The sequence below is a fragment of the Sabethes cyaneus genome, chromosome 1 (assembly GCF_943734655.1).
Source record: "Sabethes cyaneus chromosome 1, idSabCyanKW18_F2, whole genome shotgun sequence".
Lineage (NCBI taxonomy): Eukaryota > Metazoa > Arthropoda > Insecta > Diptera > Culicidae > Sabethes > Sabethes cyaneus.
Window position 1 is genome coordinate 87,625,484 of NC_071353.1, and position 21,578 is coordinate 87,647,061.

The window sequence follows — 21,578 nt, forward strand, 5'->3', positions numbered from 1 at the left end:
CGCATTCACATTATTTCCTTTGAACTATTCGATTAATTCAACTACTCGTGCTGGCAGTATTCGATTAAAAATTATTCGAATATTTTTATAGTTATTCGATTAGTTGAATTAATCGAACGATTAACGGACATCGCTAGATACAGTATGGTTTGATCTACAACCGGCAGGATTCAGCGGAGCAGATAGTCGGTTTTTCTGACGCAAACTGGGCGACAGATACTGGTGATCGCCATTCAGTTTCTGGGTATGTCTTTCAGATATACGGGTCAACGACATCTTGGAGTTCGAGGAAGCAAAGGACGATTGCACTCTCGTCTACCAAAGCGGAGTGTAGTGCGTTAGTCGACTGTATCTGCGAAGCACTGTGGATTGTTAAGCTTTTCAAGTAGTTGGGTTTGCGTGGCAATCAGGCTGTCGCCATCTACGAAGACAATCAATCGGCGATCGCAATTGCTGAATCGGAAGCGTCGTCTAGGAAGCTGAAGCACACAGATGTGAAACTCCAGTTCATTAAGGAGTGCGTTCAGAAGCAGAGAGTTGCCGTGCGATTCAAATCGAACGCTGACCAACCAGCGAATTTATTGACTAAAGGCCTTCCGCCAGTGACATTTAAGAAACATTGTTTGGCCTTGGGCATTCAATAGTGATTAGCTTGAGGAGGGGTGTTGAGATTAATCTGATCACAATTGCATTTTGTAATTTTATTTTTTTTTATTTTATTTTATTTTCTTACTTCATCGGAACTAATGTCTAAATGAAGATTTAAACTGTGGATGGGAAAAGCCTATTTGAGTTGAGATTTAATCCCATTCTCAAATCGGCATAAAAACCCATTATCTTTTAATAATAACAACAACATTGGTACACAAACTTAATCAAACATAGAGACATAAAATTCACATCAAGTTACACTATTTCTTATCCTATTCTTGAAAGTATTCGTCGATATTGTAAAGTCAAAATGTTCATACACCTCATTGAATAAACAACACATCGCGTGAATTGGTTCATGTAGTCCGTAACTTGTACGGTGAAAGGCAGGCCGTAGAAATCCACGAGATCTAAGCGGTCGAGGCATAACATTTACATCAACCATACGTAGAAGTTCTGGAGCGTCGACCTCCCATTTCAAAAGTTGGGCAACGAAGACGGCTCTGGATACGTCTCTCCTTTTGCATAGGGTTTCCACATTCAGCAGTTTACAACGGTCCTCATAGGGTGGGAGATTTTGATGGTCCGACCACGGGAGATGTCTTAATGCGTGCCTTATAAATCTGCGTTGCACTGCTTCGATTCTTGTTGACCAAATGTCCGTGAACGGACTCCATACCACAGAAGCAGTCTCAAGAATGGAGCGTACTAGGGAAAAGTAAAGAGCTCGCAAACAATATGGGTCGCGGAAATCTTTAGCCACACGCATGATAAAACCCAGATTACGATTCGCCTTTGAAATAATGTCTGAGTAATGGTTGTTGAAGGTCATTCTAGTATCCAGCTCCACTCCTAGGTCTCTAACAACTTTGACCCGCTCAAGACAAGAGTTGTCGATTGTGTAATTGTTGTAAACCTATCCCGATCCACTGCGTCACCTTTGTCGTATACAAGCGATGTGAATTTTGCCAATGAGTTGTTCTTAAGTAAAAGTTCGTTTTAGAACTTGCAGCAGCTTTATGCAGCGTGAGTTAATTATAGAACATAAAGTTAGGAACCAGGCAATCAACTATAGTAGTGAGATACCGACAACATATGCTACACAATACAACACAATAATGAAGAGCATTGCATTCTAATTTATAGTTGTAATTAGAAATGTGCGAGCATTAAATTTATTCAAGTGAAATAAAAATAATTAATTTCAAATAGTTTTAGGTTCTGCTGGTTTGATCACCAAAAATATAAACAAAAAAGCAGCACGCAGAACTTGTTAGCAACTAAAGTTACTTCAGAACTTCATGTAGTATCCTAATAGCTTTGAAGTATCTATGAAGTACTTACAGCACTTCTTAAAGCATTTAGTTCCACGTATACTTGATATACACTACTAATCAGCAAGAAAGTTCTAGGGAACTTAATCTGAACTAATTATGAACTTTCGAGTTCGCGTGTCAAGTAATATTCGAACTTTTGGTTGCTTGGGTAGAATGCCAGTGTCGCTGCAGTGCGCTTGGTAAACATCACACAGGTTCAGATAATGTATTTACATTATATATGCATTTGTGTGTGTGCCTGAGATTCATCAAAAGCGGACCCTCATTGTCAAACATTGTCACATTGTCGAGTTTGAGTTTAACCGTCCGACCGAACGGACGTTTTTTTTTGACTCGCGTCGTAGTACCGCGTATTTTAACTTTTAGTAATATTGACAAACGTGCATGCAGGCACTTTTGTATTTACAAACATATTTATTTTCGTCGCTTAAACTGTACCGCCGCGCGTGTAATCATGAAGTGTGGCATCAAAAATTGCATCGCCAACGACAGTCGTGACCTGTGGAAGTGCGAAGGAAATTGCAATCGCTTTTTCCACGGAATTTGCGTAGGCGCAGCTAGAAATAAGGAAGAATTGCTGCGGTCATTCATGCTGCCCTTATGTGCTGACTGTCAAACGCAGTTCAATGCTGAACTCAACTTTAAAGCAATCACAATCGTTGTCACAAATTTCAGACAACATAGGAAAAACATTGGAAGCAAATCACAAATTGCTTACCAACTTAAAAAATTTGAGCGCCACCCACGACGAAACTCTAGAGCACTTTGAAAAAGTACTTTTAGACATCTACAGCAAATTATCGACCGTCGAAAAAACCAACAAATCCAGCGCATCAGAAATCAAAAACAGAATATCATCACTTTTGGACGTCCAGCCTATAGACCCGCTTGCAGTAGAAGCAGTTGCTAAATCTGCAGCGACAGCAGCAGTAGCAGCAATAACAAAAACAGTTGACCCACTTCCAGAATTATTTACTGCTCTTAGAAATGACCTGACAGACTCGCATACCATTCTGGCCTGCGAAGTCAAATCGCAAATTGACGAAATAGCAAAGACAATCGCTACTTCGCCTACCCAAATCACTGAAAAAACTACCCGCGTCATAATTCCGGACGAAATCAAGGAATCAAATAACAAAGAACCAAACTCCGGCTGGCGCTTTATTGGAAACAAAAGACACTGGAGACCGGATTGGAGTTCATACGATTCCAAGCAGCGCTTCCGTCGTCTACAGGAAAAAAAGGAAGACAAAGCTAGACGCAGGCGTAAACAACGGAAAAGGAACCAGCAGAAAACCTTGTCGGTCAATAGCACACAAAGGTCCAGAAGTAATACACACACGCTTCCAAAAAACTATGCATTACCTCTGGACAAGGACCTGCTGGCAGCTGCAAAACTTCAATTTTCTGGACCACCAACAACGGACATAACATCCAAATTTATAAATTTTCAAAAAGGCGAAACAATAAATCCATATAGGACCGAAAACCAGACTAACACCACCCTGAACGAAAACGAAAATAACAACGCCAGCAATAACAATATCTCACACCCAGCTCCAGCACCTCCTCAAGACAGTCTATTTGAATGCGACCCAATGCGTCCTCCTATAGTCCGTCTTACTCAGCAGTCAACAAACGGCGACGGGCGCTTTCTGAAAGCTAGACTGCGCGACCCAAAAATAATGAAAATCGTCCGCCTGTACTTGGCATATATGAAAGACCAGCAGCCGTCAGTCTGTATAGAAGGATTAACATCAACCAGCATTCGAATGCTTTTGGCATCCGAAGGACTCCCGACGTCTCCCGAACATCTAAAGCGCATCTTTCTAGAAGTCTACCAGGAATATGGACTTTTACCGCCGGAAGCAGAAGCTGACTTGCAGTCGTACAGACAATTTTTAGTGAGCGAACGAACTCACCGCCTTCAGCAATTGCGCGAAAGTAACAATAAATTTTCGACAAGCGTTGTACCGTCACGTAAATCTTACAACGCGAATTTTCTCTACAATTGACGCACAACACGGAAGAATTTAAATCACCAAACGACGACGCCCAGTCTAATAAAAAAGAAATTTTATCGACGCGCTCTTTGGAGCTAGTAAACGTAAATGTAAGTAGTAATAATTTTCCAAAAACTTCTTCTGCACTAAAACGAATGCACTAAAAAGAATGCGGCTGAAATTCTTGTGTATTACCAGAATTTCAACCGCATGAAAAGTCCAGCCAAAATGAAGGAAATTCATCAAAATGTAATATCATCTTCTTTCAAAGTCATTCTTGGAACCGAAAGTAGCTGGGACGAAAGCGTCAAAAGCGAAGAAATTTTTGGAAATCTATTTAACGTATTCCGGCACGACCGTAATTTGTCTCTAAGTCAGAAAAAATCTGGAGGAGGTGTCCTCATAGCTATAAACTCAGACTTCACTTCGGAAGAAATAATTACTAGAAAGTACATCGAATTTGAAAATATATGGGCCAAAGCAACCATATACGGCGAAGTACACATTTTTTCAGCCGTGTACTTTCCTCCCGAACATGCTAATAAACAGTCTTATGAACTATTTTTCGAAGTAGTAGAAAACATTATTTCAAATATGGAACCCGAAGTAAAACTACATATTTACGGCGACTTCAATCAGCGCAATGTGGACTTCATTGTAGACATTGACAATGAATCCATTTTGCTTCCAGTAGTAGGCGAAAATGAAACATTGCATTACATTTTTGACAAAATTTCACAATTTGGCCTGCATCAAATAAATTCAGTCAAAAATAGTCAAAATGTTTATTTGGACTTACTTTTTACAAACTGCACAGACGACTTTGCTGTAAATGCTTCACTATCTCCCTTATGGAAGAATGAAGCATTTCACACAGCAATGGAATACTCAATTTTCACACACAATAGCTCTTACCCTACTGACTTGGAATATGAAGAAGTGCCGGAATATAACAAAGCAAATTTTATAGAAATTAAGCGTAGACTATGTACAACAGAATGGCAACATGTGTTTTGTACTGAAGGAAATGTCGACTATGAAGCAGAAAAATTCATCCTTTTCTTGAAGTGCGTTTTGCACGAAACTGTACCAATGAAAAGAAGAAGACGAAGTCAACATAGTAAATGGCCTGTGTGGTTCAACCCACATCTAAAAAGTCTTAAAAATAGAAAACAAAAAGCACACAAAAAATTCGAAAATGAAAACAATACCGTTAACTTGAATAATTATCTCAATATTTGCGAAGAACTCAACTCGGCCACTAAAATCGCGTATGAAGAATATAATAGTAAAGTCGAAAATGAAGTCAAATCATGCCCAAAAAATTTCTTTAACTATGTAAATACTAAATTGAAAAGCAGTAATTTCCCATCCCAAATGAAACTTGACGGGCTTATTGGAAATAATGCTTATGAAATCTGCAACCTTTTCGCAAATTTCTTTCAAGAAGTATATACAACATTCACCGAAGAAGACCGCGACCAGGAATATTTCTCATTTATCCCCGAATTTTCTAACGACATATCTGTCTCTCAACTATCAGAAATTGACGTATTTGAAGCACTCAAAGGCTTGAATGCGTCAAAAGGGCCGGGGCCTGACGGAATAGCACCCATATTTCTCAAAAACCTGGCCGAAGAACTTGCTACACCATTACAACGCCTATTTAACATGTCTCTGAAAAATGGAAAATTCCCGGAAATATGGAAATCTTCGTATTTAGTCCCTATCTTCAAATCAGGAACAAGATCAGACATCCGAAACTACCGTGGAATTGCCATTATCTCTTGCATTCCTAAACTATTTGAATCAATTATAAATGAAAAAATTTTTCAACAAGTAAAACACAAAATTACAAGTCAGCAACACGGCTTTTTCAAAGGCCGCTCTACTGCCTCAAATCTTCTGGAATTTGTAACTTTTACTCTTAATGCAATGGACAGTGGCAACCACGTAGAAGCTATTTACACGGACTTTAGTAAGGCATTTGACAGAATAGACATACCATTATTAATCTTCAAATTAGGCAAAATTGGAATAGAACCGAAACTCTTGAAATGGCTTCAATCATATTTAACGGAACGTAAACAAATTGTTCGCTTTCAAAATGCCCTCTCGGACCCTATTCAAGTCACCTCTGGGGTTCCCCAAGGTTCCCACTTAGGGCCACTTCTTTTCATTTTGCACGTAAATGACATTTCCTACATACTTAACCACTCAAAAGTACTTGTATATGCAGACGACATGAAAATATATATGGAAATAAAAAATGCCCATGACGTCGCAGTATTTCAGAATGAAGTCAATGTATTCAACACTTGGTGCAACAAATCTTTACTAAACCTCAATGTAAAAAAATGTAACTCAATAGCATTTAGCAGGAAAATTCAAACTCCCTCTATTGACATATACTTAGGAAACAATATTGTACCAAAATGTAAAATTGTAAGGGATCTAGGAGTAATCTTAGACTCAAAACTAACATTTACAGAACATTACAATACCATTATTAATAAAGCAAATAGAATGCTGGGCTTTATCAAACGCTTCAGTCATAATTTCAAAGACCCGTACACAATAAAACTTTTATACATTACATATGTAAGACCTATTCTGGAATATTGCAATATTGTATGGCACCCACACACTGCGTTACACGAAGGACGCATTGAATCTGTTCAGAAACAATTTCTACTATACGCGCTTCGAAAACTTAACTGGACAGTATTTCCATTACCATCTTATGAAGCGCGCTGCATGCTCATCCATATACAAACACTTAAAGAACGTCGCGAACAAGCAATGCTTTACTTTATCAATGACATTATTTCTCAACGCATCCAGTCCGCAGATTTGCTTGCTCAATTAAACTTTTATGCGCCGAGTCGTAACCTTAGAACTAGAAAAATATTTTTGGAAAAATCATATAAGACCAATTATGCGCAAAATGGACCAGTCAATAACATGATGCGCCTTTATAATCAAAATTGCGAAAGAATTGACATCACTATGTCCAGAATCCAAATGAAACTACGACTTAGCCATAGGAACAATGTATAGTATATAAGTAAACATTGTAATAACATTATTGTATGTAGTCTACAAATGCTTGACGAATAAAACAAACAAACTTTGACAATCAGTTTAAAATTTCAAATATGGCTGCCAAGTAATGTGATGGGAAACTTCGCTTGCTTCAAATTTCTGAAAAAATCGGTGCAAAAGGACGCAGTTATTGGATTCAATTCATCCGAACGCAAAGAAAAAGAACGTTCAAAAACATTTCACTGGCATGAAAACAGCGATGAGCGCACTGATGACAGCACCAACCAGCGCACAGATAAAGAACAGATAAATAACAATGAGCAACTTTGACAATGAAGTTCCCGATTCACAGACTTGATACAGATTGTTAGCATCATGTTTACCACAATGAGTCCTGTAGAAAAACAGCGACACTGGCATTCTATATATTGATTCTACTGTAAAACCAATGTAAAATCTAACAACAGCAACAACAAATCGCGCGTCGATGTGTGTGTACGGTAAACGTCAGCAAGCTCAATAGTAATTTTTTTTTCGATTTATTTAAGAAAATATTTAAATTCCTTATATTACTTTCTTTACAGGTGTGGTTCAAAAATCGACGCGCGAAATGGCGAAAGCAGAAACGGGAAGAACAAGAACAATTTAGTACTTTTGAAATAAATAATAAAATAAGGAAATTTATTAACATGCCAGTAAACACACAAGAAAAATTCCGACAGATTCAATCTGAAATATTTTCAAAAGAAAAAAATGCTTGCAGATTTGAAGATGTAAGTATTAGCGATGATGCTTCTGACGTCGAGGTAGTATGATAATGTGAATAGAACTGGTAGGAAATACACGTATAGATTACTATATTTCTCAATATCTTGATGTATAGAATTTTATATCCTATTGTTTAACAAAATACAGTACTGGTGTTTGGCTTTGCAATTTTGTATTCACATAGAAGCATTATCTAGTGAAAAGAGTAAGTAAATTTATGCAACAATAAGTTAATCCCTATGATTAAGTAACTGAAAAGAATATTTTTTTATTTTAATCTGAAAGAATCCTTGCTTCGATAGTTGTATCACAGTGAACAGACATCCAAGCGAAAGGTGCCCACTTGGATGAAACCACGCCATCGGCAGGCAACCATGTTTTCGCCGCTAACATCTCGTGTTTGCGAATATGAGATAGCATGTTAGCACTGCGTTTCACTCAACTGCCAGCAGTCTGATTTGGGCCCGCTGTCAAATTTTGAGCCCAGGACATGCTGTCGCTGACGTTCATTGCAGCTCGATGTAGAGATGTCGATGGGGTGGATAAAATTTATGTCAAATTAGTTGGGAAACTATAGTCACAGAGATCAGATTAACAGGCTCGAAGGAAGTAATCGATTTTGTGTGTGTAAAATCTGTCGGTGGCGCCCTCCAGAAATAGTTTGCCAAACGCATCAAAAAATATCCATGCACCCTAGCATGCACCCTTTATTAATATTTCTGTGTACTGGAGTCACAGAGAACAGACTACCAGGTAATTGACAAAAAATGTGTAAAAGGTTTTTATGTAATCTACGAGTAATCCTTCAATAGAGCACCCTTCGAGTAGTAAGTGGCAAACTAAATCTTGATGTCGCTGTCATCGCTGCTATGTAACTCCAGCACAAAAAAATATTGATAAATTTTATATGGATATTTTTGGATGCGCTTGGCAAACTATTTCTGGAGGGCGCTCCGACAGATTTTACACACAAAAAATCGATTACTTCCTTCGAACCTGTTCGTCTGTTCTCTATGCTGGAGTCACAGAGAAGACTACCAGCACAGAGAACAGATTAACAGGCTCGAAGGAAGTAATCGATTTTTTGTGTGTAAAATCTGTCGGTAGCGCCCTCCAGAAATAGTTTGCCAAATGCATCAAAAAATAACCATGTACTTTTATCAATAGTTCTTTGTGCTGGAGTTACATAGCAGCGATGGCAGCGACATCAAGATTTAGTTTGCCAATTACTGCTCGAGGGATGCTCTATTGAAGGATTACTCGTAGATTACATAAAAACCTTTTACACACTTTTTGCAAAAATATCCCATCAAGAAGACTGGCAACTCTGCCAAAAGTCGAGCGACAGTAACGGCAAACAGAGAACAGACATCCAAGCAAAAGATCCTCACTTGGATAAAACTTATGTCAAATTAGTTGGGAAACTATAGTGATGGTGTCGCTAAAGGCGCATAAAATTCTACACTAAACTCACAACAGTTAGCTTCTGGCGCTAGCATAACGCATATAGTCCATATATACTAGAGCCAGAGGAGCCAAAGGTTGTCAGTGTGCAAATCAAAAGTATCATTTAGTTGGGAAACTATAGTGGTCGTGTCGCTAGCATATTAGGTGATTTTAATTTAAAATTTTATCCAAGAGTTCAAGAAAAATTAGTTCCTGAATGGCTGTCTGTTCTCTGTGACAGCAATGCTATCTGCTGAGTTAAAGTTGAACTTTCATATACTAGTGTGTGTATATTAGAATATGGATGTACACAAACACGTATGCAATGCATTGCCACGCTCGCACACATCTTTTCCCATCAATACATATACACACAGCTTCAACTTTTGTCGGGAGGGGTGCGGTGTTGCTTCTGTTGCTCGTCATTTGTATGGGCGCGAGGAAGAGATGCCAGTCTTCTTGATGGAATGTTTTTGCTTTTTGTCAATTACCTGGTAGTCTGTTCTCTGTGCTACCAGGTAATTGACAAAAAGTGTGTAAAAAGTTTTTATGTAATCAACGAGTAATCCTACGATGGAGCACCCCTCGAGCTGTAAATGGCAAACTAAAACCACAGAGAACAGATTAACAGGGTCGAATGTGCTAAAACTTGATGTCGTTGCCATCCCCCCAAAAAAATTCCTCCTACTTTTCCCCCTATTTAGAATAGGTTCGCGTAGGGTGAATCGCCCTATTTTGCTTCCTACGGATCGGCCGATTCTTGCAACATTTACCAGCCTACCCTTATGGGAGTTTTACAGGGGAATATACCGATTCTCAGGTATACAAAATCGACCGACTAGAACTGACTAAGTTGGTTGTTTAGTAGAGTGATGAATTAGAGCCGACCTACGGAACTAGACGAAACGGGCTGGTTAATCGGGAGATAAAATTTATTGATACAGACGAAATACGTGGATTGATTGGTGCATGCAATTGGGCTCCCTACTATAAAACCGACCAAATCGGGAGAGAAATTGCATGACGAAATAAGAAAGGTACATTTACTGCTTTAATTTTTATTGTTTAATTTTATTTATTAAATACTTGTAGGAAACTTATTTCATTCCACACGGTGGTAACAAACATAACCCTGGAGGCAAACTGTACAATCTGATTTACAATTTAAAGCAAAAAGCATCACAATGAGAGAAGGAAGAACCCGCTCTTCATATCCCGCATTTTGCACCTTACTGGACACCGCAGTCTAAAAGTGCGACTGGCACAAAAAGTATGACTGGCACAAAAAGTGTGACTGGCACAAAAAGTGCGACAATGCGAATGCTGTGAGTAAGAAAGAGAAAGACTGACAACTGCAATGTTGCTGTTTTGTTTTGTCATATACATTGGCATTGGAGAAAATAATCTGGATTAATCCAGGTACAGCTGCAAAGCACAATAATAAAACGAAAAAACTTGAAAAGCATTTGTCAGATAACAATCCCGTGGCTGATCAAGCTCTCGCATGGCTTGCTTTAAATAAAAAAACCCTGGAGTTTAACTCTAGAAAAGTGGGAAGCTAGTTTTATACAATGACGTATGCAATTGAGCAATGCTTTGAAGGTTGACACAGTTTTGCAGAAATTTACACATTTTAAGGAACCGTATGGTTACCAATTGGTAGGAAAACAACAATAACTTATATTTGACATTTATACTAATGTGTACTCAATTATTTTTTCAGATTGATATCGATTATCATTTGTTTTTTTCTACAAACAATCAAGAGATAAAAAAGTGGCAATCTGTTCTGCCAAGCATTATACAGTACGTAGACATCAAACATACAGATGAATATTCAGATGGATTGTCGAAATATTTACATAAAATTGATATTAGTGATAGTGAGTTTAATTGTTAACTGTAATATGCATCGAATATACAATTGAAAGTTTTTTTTCAGATGCGAGAATCAGCACAGTGCTCCTACTACTAAACAACATTCTTCGCCCAACTAAAGTCACAAGGGATTTTAAACCTACAGTATCCTCCGCTCAGGAGGGAATAATTATATTTGCCGAAACTGAAAGTGACATTCGCTCAAAAATAGAAGCCACGTATTCAATGTACACGGAAATAAAATTGCACGTTGCTATAAAGTGTTTTGCACATGAATCCGCCCTACTAGCCAAACCATATAGAATTCATGTGCAAAACACTTCGTTTTTGTTCATCGTGCACTACTTCATTTTCAATAGCAAAACACTTTCGATCAACGTGCTTTCACGTAGACATGAAGGGTTTACATCATGAATCTTGAATTAATTTTTATTGAATGTTAGGAGTTTTGCAATTGAGTTTGAAATAACAATCATACGATATTCTAACATGCTTTCACATAAATGTGAAGTGTAGAGATCATGAATCTTGAACGAATTTTTGTTAAATGTTAGATGTTTTGCATTTGAGTTTCAAATAAGAATCATACGATATTCAATCGGATTCATATAATGTAATTGGCCTACATTAAGGGGAAACCGAAAGTGGCTCAAAGATGGCTGGATAAATGGCTACCGTTCGAAGCATGTATTGTTTTGCACCTTAAAAATGCATCTGTATTGGCAGAACACGCTTTCGCCACGGAATCAGTGCTTCCAGTGCTGTTATAATTTCCTAAAACTTGTCATTCCATTTATCGATCTGCTATATATCAACAAACGCTCAGCAAAACATAATTGCTAATGGAAAATAAATTTAACTGATCATATCGATCATTACGTGTTCATAAAAGCGACCAATGTATAATTTGGAATTAGTTAATAGATATTTTGTTGCGCACATATTTGATTGTACTAGCGGTTTCCGAAAAAGCAGCAACACAGTATCAAACTTTCGTCACATCAATGAGCTTTTAAAGAGCTTTCAACTTTCGCCGCATGGATAAGCTTAGAGTGATGTAAACAAACAAAACGCAAGCGCAGAAATCAAAAACTGGCCTCCGATGCAAACGGATTAATTAAACATCCTAGTGATCCTACGCATTATTCAGTTGCTGCTGTTAATCTTGATTGAATCGGAATGCCTTGATAAAGAAAATAAACCATATTTAGGGATGTTTGTAGTCGGTGCGGTTGGCTGCGGATCAAGTGTGTTTATATTTGCAAGCTCCGCTATTTGACATATGTTATCAATACTAATGCAATATTCAAATAAACGTTTAGGTGTTTAACGAACACATGAGATGAACAGTACAGTGTTTGTCGCACTAATACAATAACGTTAGCCACTTTCGGTATCGCCTTTTTTTTACGAGTTGGGAAATCTGCTGAGCACCTTAGAAGGTACGGACACCTGAGACGATAACTCAGGGACCCCCCTAATGGGGCGTGAGGATCCCGACCCACTAAAACCTTACTCGAGTCTCCAGCCTCAATCCCCCCTGGCACCACCTTATCGGTATTACTTCAGGGAGGGGTTATTGTGCTTAATGCACTCGCTTAGATAACTACTGGACTATGGTAGTTAGGCTGTTTATTCGCCGTTGATCGGCTCTCCAGTGGTTTTGTAGCTCGAGTACAATCTGGGTAGCAGCCGCATTGACCGCTCCCCAGATGTCCGAGCTGGAACACATCTTTTGGACTAAGTTATCCGGGGTAGTGTCCTGTCCGCTCACTGCCATCATGCTGCTTCTCGCGCCCGCGAAACGAGGGCATATGAAGAAAGCATGTTCTGCCGTTTCCTCAACATCCACGCATTCGGGACACGCGGGGGACTCCGCATGCCCAAACTTATGCAGATACTGTCTGAAGCAACCATGCCCTAACAGTATCTGTGTCAGGTGGAAGTTGACTTCGCCGTGGCGCCTGTTGACCCACCCAGATAGTTCCGGGATAAGTCGGTGTGTCCACCGACCTTTTGTGGAATTAGACCATGCCCGCTGCCATGTGGTCATCGAGGCCGATCTTGTGGTACTCCGTATGCCTCTAGTTCCACGTTGGTTGAAGCACTCTACGTCTTCGCTGATGATAATGCCAATAGGCATCATACCTGCTAAGACGCAGATTGCGTCATGTGAAACTGTGCGATACGCACTCGCCACTCTCAAGCACATGAGACGATAGGTGCTTTCCAGCTTGGCTAGATAGCTTTTGGTACCTAACGCCGATGACCACACCGGTCCGCCATACCTAAGTATAGACTGGACCACGTTGGCTAATAGCCTTCGCTTGCTGCCAAATACCGCAGAGCTATTAGACATCATACGAGACAATGCCGAAATAGCTGTGGAAGCCTTCTTGCAGGTATAGTCGACGTGGCTCCCGAACTTGAGCTTGTCGTCGACCATGACTCCCAGAAGTTTTAAGGACCGCGTTGACGAAATAGTGCAGTCCCCGACGCTGATCTTTGCTTGCTGTACCGACTTGCGGTTGTTCACCACGATAACCTCCGTTTTATGATGCGCTAGCTCCAGTTTCCTGGATCGCATCCAATCTTCAACAATGCTTATAGAGTGGGCAGCCGTCAACTCAACCTCTCTGATAGATTCACCATAGACTTCCAGGGTGATATCATCCGCAAAGCCGACAATCACCACCCCTACCGGGAACTTTAGCTTCAACACCTCGTCATACATGACGTTCCACAACACCGGGCCCAGTATGGAACCTTGCGGTACCCCTGCGGTGATTGGAACGCACTTCTGACCCTCCTCCGTGTTGTAGCATAGCACACGATTTTCCTGGAAATAATTTTCCAGGATCCTGTACAGCGACACCGGCACTTGGACGTTCCGAAGCGAGTTGGCTATGGAGTCCCAGCTAGCGCTATTAAACGCATTTCTCACGTTGAGCGTGACAACTGCGCAATAGCGAATACCTGTCCTCTTGCGCTGGATCGCCACCTCGGCTGTCTTAGTGACAGACAAGATGGCATCCACCGTAGATTTGCCTTTTCGGAAGCCGAATTGGTTCCTTGACAGACCGTTTGTACCCTCAGTGTACTGTACGAGCCTGTTAAGGATAACCCTTTCCAGCACCTTGCCGGCAGTATCGAGCAGACAGATCCGGGGACACCCGGAGGTTTTCCCGGCTTCGGCAATAGGACCAGATTCTGTCGTTTCCATCTGTCCGGGAAGTTGCCAGCTTCCAGGCATCTACTCATTACTGCCCCGAATAATTCGGGAGCCTCTAGAATAGCCGCTTTAATGGCCATATTAGGGATACCGTCTGGCCCCGGTGCCTTGCTCACCTTTAGAGATTTAGCGATCTCAATGAGTTCCTCGTTCGTAACCGTCACTTCCTCCCCGACCTCCAAACCGCCGTCCCCCACGTTACTTTGGATGTTCGGCTGGGAGGTCGACCATCCTATGCTATGGTCTGAGATACTGGAACGTCGGCCGTGGGACGACTCAGCGGCCTGAGGCCAGGGCCTTGGCTCGTGGCGCGGAAAGAGGCCCTCAATGATCCGCTCCAGTATCTCTGGCGATCGCTCTGCGGGTGCCATCACGCCCTTGGTCTTTGCCATTACGATCCTGTAGGCATCACCCCATGGGTTCGCATTGGCACTGGCACATAACCTTTCAAAGCAGGCTCGCTTGCTAGCTATTATCCCACTCTTAAGCGCTGCGCGTGCAGCAGCAAGTGCTACTCGACATTCAGCCCTGCCTTCGTCCGAACGAGCTCTTTGCATAATTCTCCTCGCACGAAAGCACGCTCCGCGGAGTTCCGCAATTTCATCTGTCCACCAGTAAGCCGGTGACCTGCCATACCTATGTCGACCTTTGCTAGGCATGGTAGCGTCACATGCTCGCGACAGTACCTCAACCAAATGATCAGCGTTCGGATCGGGCATACCACGATCACCGCACTCTCTCCGGATCGCTTCCACAAATACTTCGGGATCGAAGTATAAAGCCTTCCATCCACGGGTGGTTGGAGTGTCGGCTCTACTCGCCGCCTGCCGTCTCGTTATCTGACCGACACCATAGCGGACCGCCTGATGGTCGCTGTGAGTGTAGCCATTGTCTACCCTCCAGTCTCCTATCAGACCAGGACTGCCGAATGTCACGTCGATGATAGACTCCGCACCGCTCCTACTGAAGGTACTTGTGGTGCCGACGTTGACCAGATCTACGTTGAGCTTTGCCAGAGCTTCAAGCAGAATCCGGCCCCTGTGGTTCGTGCGACGACTTCCCCACTCAACCGCCCAAGCGTTAAAGTCGCCCGCCACAACCACCGGCCTTAGACCACTCAGCGCAACTGATACTCGGTCTACCATCCGCGTAAACTGCTCGATCGACCAACTCGGCGGAGCATAACAGCTGCAGTAGAACACTCCACCCACTTTGGCAACCGCAAATCCCTCGTCTGCAGTTGACACAACCTCTTGAACCGGGAACCTGCTTGTCGTCCATATAGCCGCCATCCCGGACCTATCCGAGACCCAGTTACCGTTTCCGGCAGGGATGCGGTATGGGTCCGAGATGATGGCAATGTCCGTCAACGACTCAGTAACTGCTTGGTATAACAGCTGCTGGGCCGCATGGCAGTGGTTCAAGTTTAGTTGCGTTACCTGCACTACGCCCGTGTTTTAGTCGCCGGCGCGCCTGCCGGGCACTTTGAGCCTCCTGTTGTGTGCTTAGCGTCCCGTTGGCCTATACATATCAGGCACTTGGGCGGCGCCGAACAGTCCCTCGCTATATGGCCCGCACCGCCACATCTTCTACACAGGTGGCTTCTGTCAGGCCCCTTACAGCTCCAGGACTTGTGCCCTCGCTCAAAGCACCGGAAGCAAGCCTCCGGCTGCTGGAACACGCTCAGTGGGCATACGGACCATCACACCTTCAGCTTGGCCGCCTTCAGGGCTGTATTCCCGTCTACAAGTGGAAGTCTTATTGTAGCTACCTGGGTTCCCGCCGGTCCCTTGCGCAGACGAACTGCTTCGGTAGTCACCACCACGTTACATTGCTCCTTGAGAGCTCGTGTCAGTTCGACCGCTTCAGTGATCTCGTCCAGGTTTTTAAGCTGGAGAGTCAGCTCAGGCGTCAGTGCGCGGATCTGTATGCCATCATCAAGGACCTTTTCTGCCAGCACTTTGTAGGCAGAACCCTTCTCAGTGGCATCCTTTTTGAGCTCAAGGATCATGTCGCCGGTGCGGGAGCGGCGGATGCTCCGCACATCCGCGCCAAGACCCTTCAGCTGCTCATCCCCTCTCATGGCCTTCAAAACTTCTGCATAACTCAGCCCCTCAGTTTTGAGGATAAGGGCATCGCCTTTGCTCCTCTTTTTTCTGGCCACTTTCGGTGGAGTTCGATCCTCCTCTTTCTTCCTGGCCTTCCTCTTTTTCACTGTTTCCCACTGATTGTCGGGAGCTGACTGCGTCTTATTACCCTCGGAGGGTTTCACAGTTTGCTTACGGTCCTCAGCGATCAAGCGCTTCTTCGGGCCCGTGGGGGTTTGTTCCCCTGGGGACTGCCTTGCACGTTTAGTCTATATCTTGTTGTCACTGGACTGCTCCTTAGTCACAAGGGCTACGGTGTGGTCAGTCGTTGACAGGCAGGCATCCGTTTGTACAGACCTCGATACAAACGCCTTTTCTACCACTTTTACTCGCGCTTCGAGTTCGCCGTGTTCCTTCGTCGCAGCACGGATGGTGCCCCGAAGCATGAGCAGGCTTTGTTTCAGGTCCTTCGCTAGGGTGCTGCGGCCTGCCACAAACTCGATAATGGCATCGAGCTGATGAGACGCCGCTACCACTCTTGGTAGCATGTCTCTCTTTCCTTCCACTGCTTTTATTAGCGACGGGCCATTCATCGCTGCGTCCGGCGTAGATGCATTTGGAGCGACAGGTATGCCGCTTCCCTTTCCGCTTACGCTGGCGCTTCTGCTCGAATCCATCGGCGGAGATCGCTGGATACCACCTCTTGCGAACGGATTATCTAATCCGTCCGCACTCACTGAAGTAAAGTTTTTTTTGATTTTGATTGTTCATATAGAATCCCACGAGTTGAGGGGAAAGAATGTGACCATATTTTGCCACGGCCACAATAAAACCCCTTGGTCACTGGGCCAGCTTGCCAATTACCATTATTTATATTTATATTTTTTTGTAAATATTGTAAGTAAATGTCTAAACGTAACATAAATGTCGGTTCTCTGTGCTTGCATGTTTGAGAGACATTTATTTTATGTTTATTAGCTCTAGTTGGTGTCCTCGAATATTATTTATTAAAAATTGTTTTCCCGGTTATTCATTTAATTTAATTTATTTAATTAATTTCTTTTTTTGTTATTTATTTATTGCATGTCATATTGTTGGTTAGTTTAGTTTTGTTTGATATTATTTAGAATGAAATACTTAGGGTTAGGAACATATTAAATGATTTGCATGCAACTGTTACCGTTAAAATAAAAGTTCATAGTAAATGTTTGATCGGGACACCAACATAAAAACGATAAGATTGTTATAGTATAAGAATCGTGAGGAGGCGGAGGAAAAATAACGGGAGGACGGGATGCAGGGAGGGTCTAATATGGAAAGCGGACAGATGAGGAATAAAAGGACTTGCTTAAGCGAGCGCGAGAGATCATAAAATAAAAAGTTTTAACCCGGAGGTGACTAGTGCGTGTGGCTAAAGGGCTAACCGAAAAAGTATCAAAGTGCCGAGCAAGTAAAATACTCTGCGGAAGTATATAGTTTTCGTGGCCTAAGAGCCGAAGGAAGAATCGAACATCAAAGTGAAGTACACTAGTGTCGACCCTGCCCGTGAAGTGCAGGCAGTCGTGTCGTTTGTGCGCCGTGCCTCCGGGTGAAACGCAAGCCGTTCGTCATCAGGCTTTGCATTATTAACGGACTACTAAGCCGCTCGTTATTAGGCTAAGCGTAGTGCAGACATTGGCCGTTCGTTATTAGGCCCAGTGAATACCGAACCAGTCGTCAGTGGTAGCAGGAGCTACTAGTGTGAGGCATACCCTATTCTCCCAGCGGGACGCCGCTGCGTCCGTCTACAGTCCAGTTGACCGTCGAAGATAGCCCCTCCCCTGGATCACCTCGCATCTCCCGTCATCAAAGTCGACCAACGTAGAACAGCAGCAGCAACCATCCAGGCACGCGGTGTGCCAGAAGAACGTTATTCATCGAAAATGCGCAAGTAGTACAAAAAGTGAAATACTAACCCTTTTTCCAAAAAAATATATATGTATGGTCAGTAATTGTTCAAGCTGTAAAATTCTTTTCAAATAGGAACTTCCTTTGTTTGCCTTTAAGTTCGCGTGCCTATGCTTTTGTTCTGCTCAGTGACCATTGGTGTGGGAAGAAAGTCCGCCATTTTTTTGAAGTTTTTCCAGGAGACCAACCAAGACGACCCAAGCCGGTAAGACAAAGGCTACTGTGATAAAGAATTTATTCATTGTACAAAAAGAATTGTAACAATTGGCGCCCAACGCAAAAATAAAAAAAAGTGGCTTAGTTCTTAGACCAGAAATAAGCCCCTTTTTTAGTCGGTCTCCTGAGGAAAATTCATTTCACTAATCGTTAATGAATGTCATTAGTTTTATAATTAAATTTCGAAGATTTTCCCAAAGAAGAAAAAGTGATAAAACGAATCGTTGCGGGTGATGATAAAAAAAAAATCTTATAATTCGAGTGCCGAAAGCTATGCGCCCGTATGAGTAGAAACGTCAAACACCGATCGATAAGTATGCTCGTTCATCGTTGCTATCTGCAGCAGTGACATAATTGTCAAACACTGTTAATATTCGCTGCTGGTTGCGGAATCATTTACAGAAAAAGCAGGCTTAATTCCGTTTTTCTGTCGTGGTTATTACAAATTTGGCCAAATTGGATGGATTTTTCAGCGTGAACGTTCGGGAAAAGTAGTGACATTTAGTTTTGAGAGTGCTACATCGAGTGTTCGGGATAGTGATTGTGGGGGAAAATTTAGTTCGTTCGGTAGTTTTCTGCTGTTCGAACTAATTAGTGAGTGTTTGGTGTTTGCTAGTTCTGACTGCGAGTGTGGGTGAGAAAATTTTGTGGTTTTTCTATGCTACAGGCGTAGAAAAATAGGAGGGTGTCTCTAAAGTGTGATTGCGACCGAGATTTTTTGTTGTTTTTTCGTGAATTCTAAGAATTTGTTTCACGATGGCCACTAGTCGTCTTACATTCGACCAGGCTAGCGATTTGTTGTTTGAGTGGTACTATGGTATGAAAGTGGAGTGTTTGATTGATGATGAATTAAACCACGAAATGGAATCCCGTGCAGTGAATCTTGCACCGAGTCTCGACAGATCTCGCAAAAGAAAGTGGTTGAAAGAGCAACTCGGGGCGGAACAAGCAGGTACTATCGACAAAGGTTCGCGTATTTTGATAGGGGATCCGACGCATGAATTGAAGCAATGCATGCAAAAGTTTTCGGATCTGAAAAAAGAGTTGGGGGTAAATGCGAGCGGAGATGCAGACGATAGGATTATTTACACAAGAATGTTGCACTTTAGTATTCGCATGATAATAGCGTTATCCAATTCAAGGGGCTCGCCAAATCTCCACGGTCAAATACAAAATACTCTGGTCGAATTCGCGGAAGGTCTTGAGACTGTTTTTGGAAATAGTTCCGTATCGTTGACTGGTCCGGATCAAGGTGATTCTTGCAATGCAAACACCGATTCAGTTCAAACTGATCCCCCGATAGAAGCGTTGTCTCTTGATGATAAGGATCATTCTGAGAATACAGCTGAAGTTACTACAGTAGTCCAACGAGCAGCTCCTCTGAATCAAGAAGATTTAGACTGGATTCACTCGTTACAAGCCCGTATTGTAGAACTGGAGTCTGAATTGGCTCGAGTGAAAGCTACAAGAGAAGCAGCCACACAAACTGCGTATGATGATTTCGGTATTTTGCAAAATTTCCCTTCCTTTTCCAATTATCCAAACTCTCAATATCAAAATCCTTTCGATGGTTCTCAGAACCACCTTCCTCTTCCCAACATTCCTGAATACCCCGTTTCGAAACGAGTCTCAAACCCTTTGGTGAGAGATACCGTTACGCAAACACTTCCCGATTATCCCCGTATCCTCCACAGTTCCCTTCCGCATCCTAGTTATCAATTTCAAAATCCTAATCCTTGAATTATCCATATTATCCTTCTGTCCCACATAATATCCCAACTCCAGTTCAACATGCCTATCCCGTACCAAACTTACCTGTGCATAATTCCCATTTTGCATCGATTCCAAATCGGCATACTCTACCTGTTTCTAAATGGACCATTACAAAATATGGTGGAGAAGACCAAGGTTGGAAGCTCAACGAGTTTCTAGAATTGGTTCATGCACTAGCTCAAGCTGAGCGTATTTCGGAAACAGAACTGTTTGAATCAGCCATACACTTGTTCGCTGGTTCAACACTTAAATGGTATATGACTCAGCGCGCGAGTGGTAGATTGCTGAGTTGGCAGCATCTCGTCTTTGAGCTGAAGCGTGCCTTCATGCATCCAGAGCTTGATGCCTGGATAAAGAAGAAGATATATCAGCGACAGCAACAAAGAAACGAGTCCTTCCACGATTTTTATTTCGAAATCGAAAAGCTATTTCGTACGATGAATGTTCAAATACCTGAATACGAAAAGCTCCAGATTCTACTACAGAACATTCGCTCGGATTATAAACGTGCTCTCGCGTTTACTCCGATAGTTGATTTAGTCTCACTTGTGTCTGCGGGACAAAAGTTAGACTCGATCAATTTTTCCTCCTATAACCGAGTTTTCGGAAACGATAGGACCGTCCAGGTAGTTGACGATACGAGTTCGAAATCCAAAAAGAAAGCCAAGAACCAGCCACAGTCTCAGCAGAGTAGCGCGCAAGTTGCCGCTACTTCCGTTAGTAGGAACCTTCCGTCTACTGGCAATACACAAAATCGCTTTCCCCAACCGTCTAAAAATAATCAGCGTAACGCGAACTCGCAGGAACAGCCGAATGTTTCCGGTTCTTCCTCCCAACCGGAACCTGTAGCAGGACCTTCAGGGAATCAAAACCGTCCTAAATTTAATATCGACGACTTAATTAACGCACACGTACCTCCCGCAAGCAATACATGCTTCAATTGCGGTCGAGCCGAACATCATATGGCGATGTGCCGGCAGCCCCGCGGACTCTTCTGTAGCCGGTGTGGCCTACGCGGCTTCCCGACAAATTACTGTCCGTATTGTTTAAAAAACGGTCTTCACGCGGCCCAAAATCGCGGTTCGCAGAACACAGACGCGTAAATAATCTCGACACCAGTGACGCGAAAAGTCCTCCTCTGTTCTGGACTAGCGCGAAAAATGATCTGTACCAAAATACGTCCTCAGAAATTTTG

The 21,578-nt window shown here is 42.4% G+C and overlaps 1 protein-coding gene across 1 annotated transcript in view; it reads left to right on the forward strand.

Moving 5' to 3' along the window:
• LOC128746384 (homeobox protein unc-4-like) overlaps positions 1-7,851 on the forward strand; it is an 80,153-nt gene extending 72,302 nt beyond the window's left edge. Inside the window, exon 3 of the mRNA XM_053843439.1 lies at positions 7,621-7,851. Coding sequence (XP_053699414.1) covers positions 7,621-7,851 — 231 coding nt within the window. The remainder of the gene's footprint in view (positions 1-7,620) is intronic.
• Positions 7,852-21,578: the final 13,727 nt, after the last annotated feature.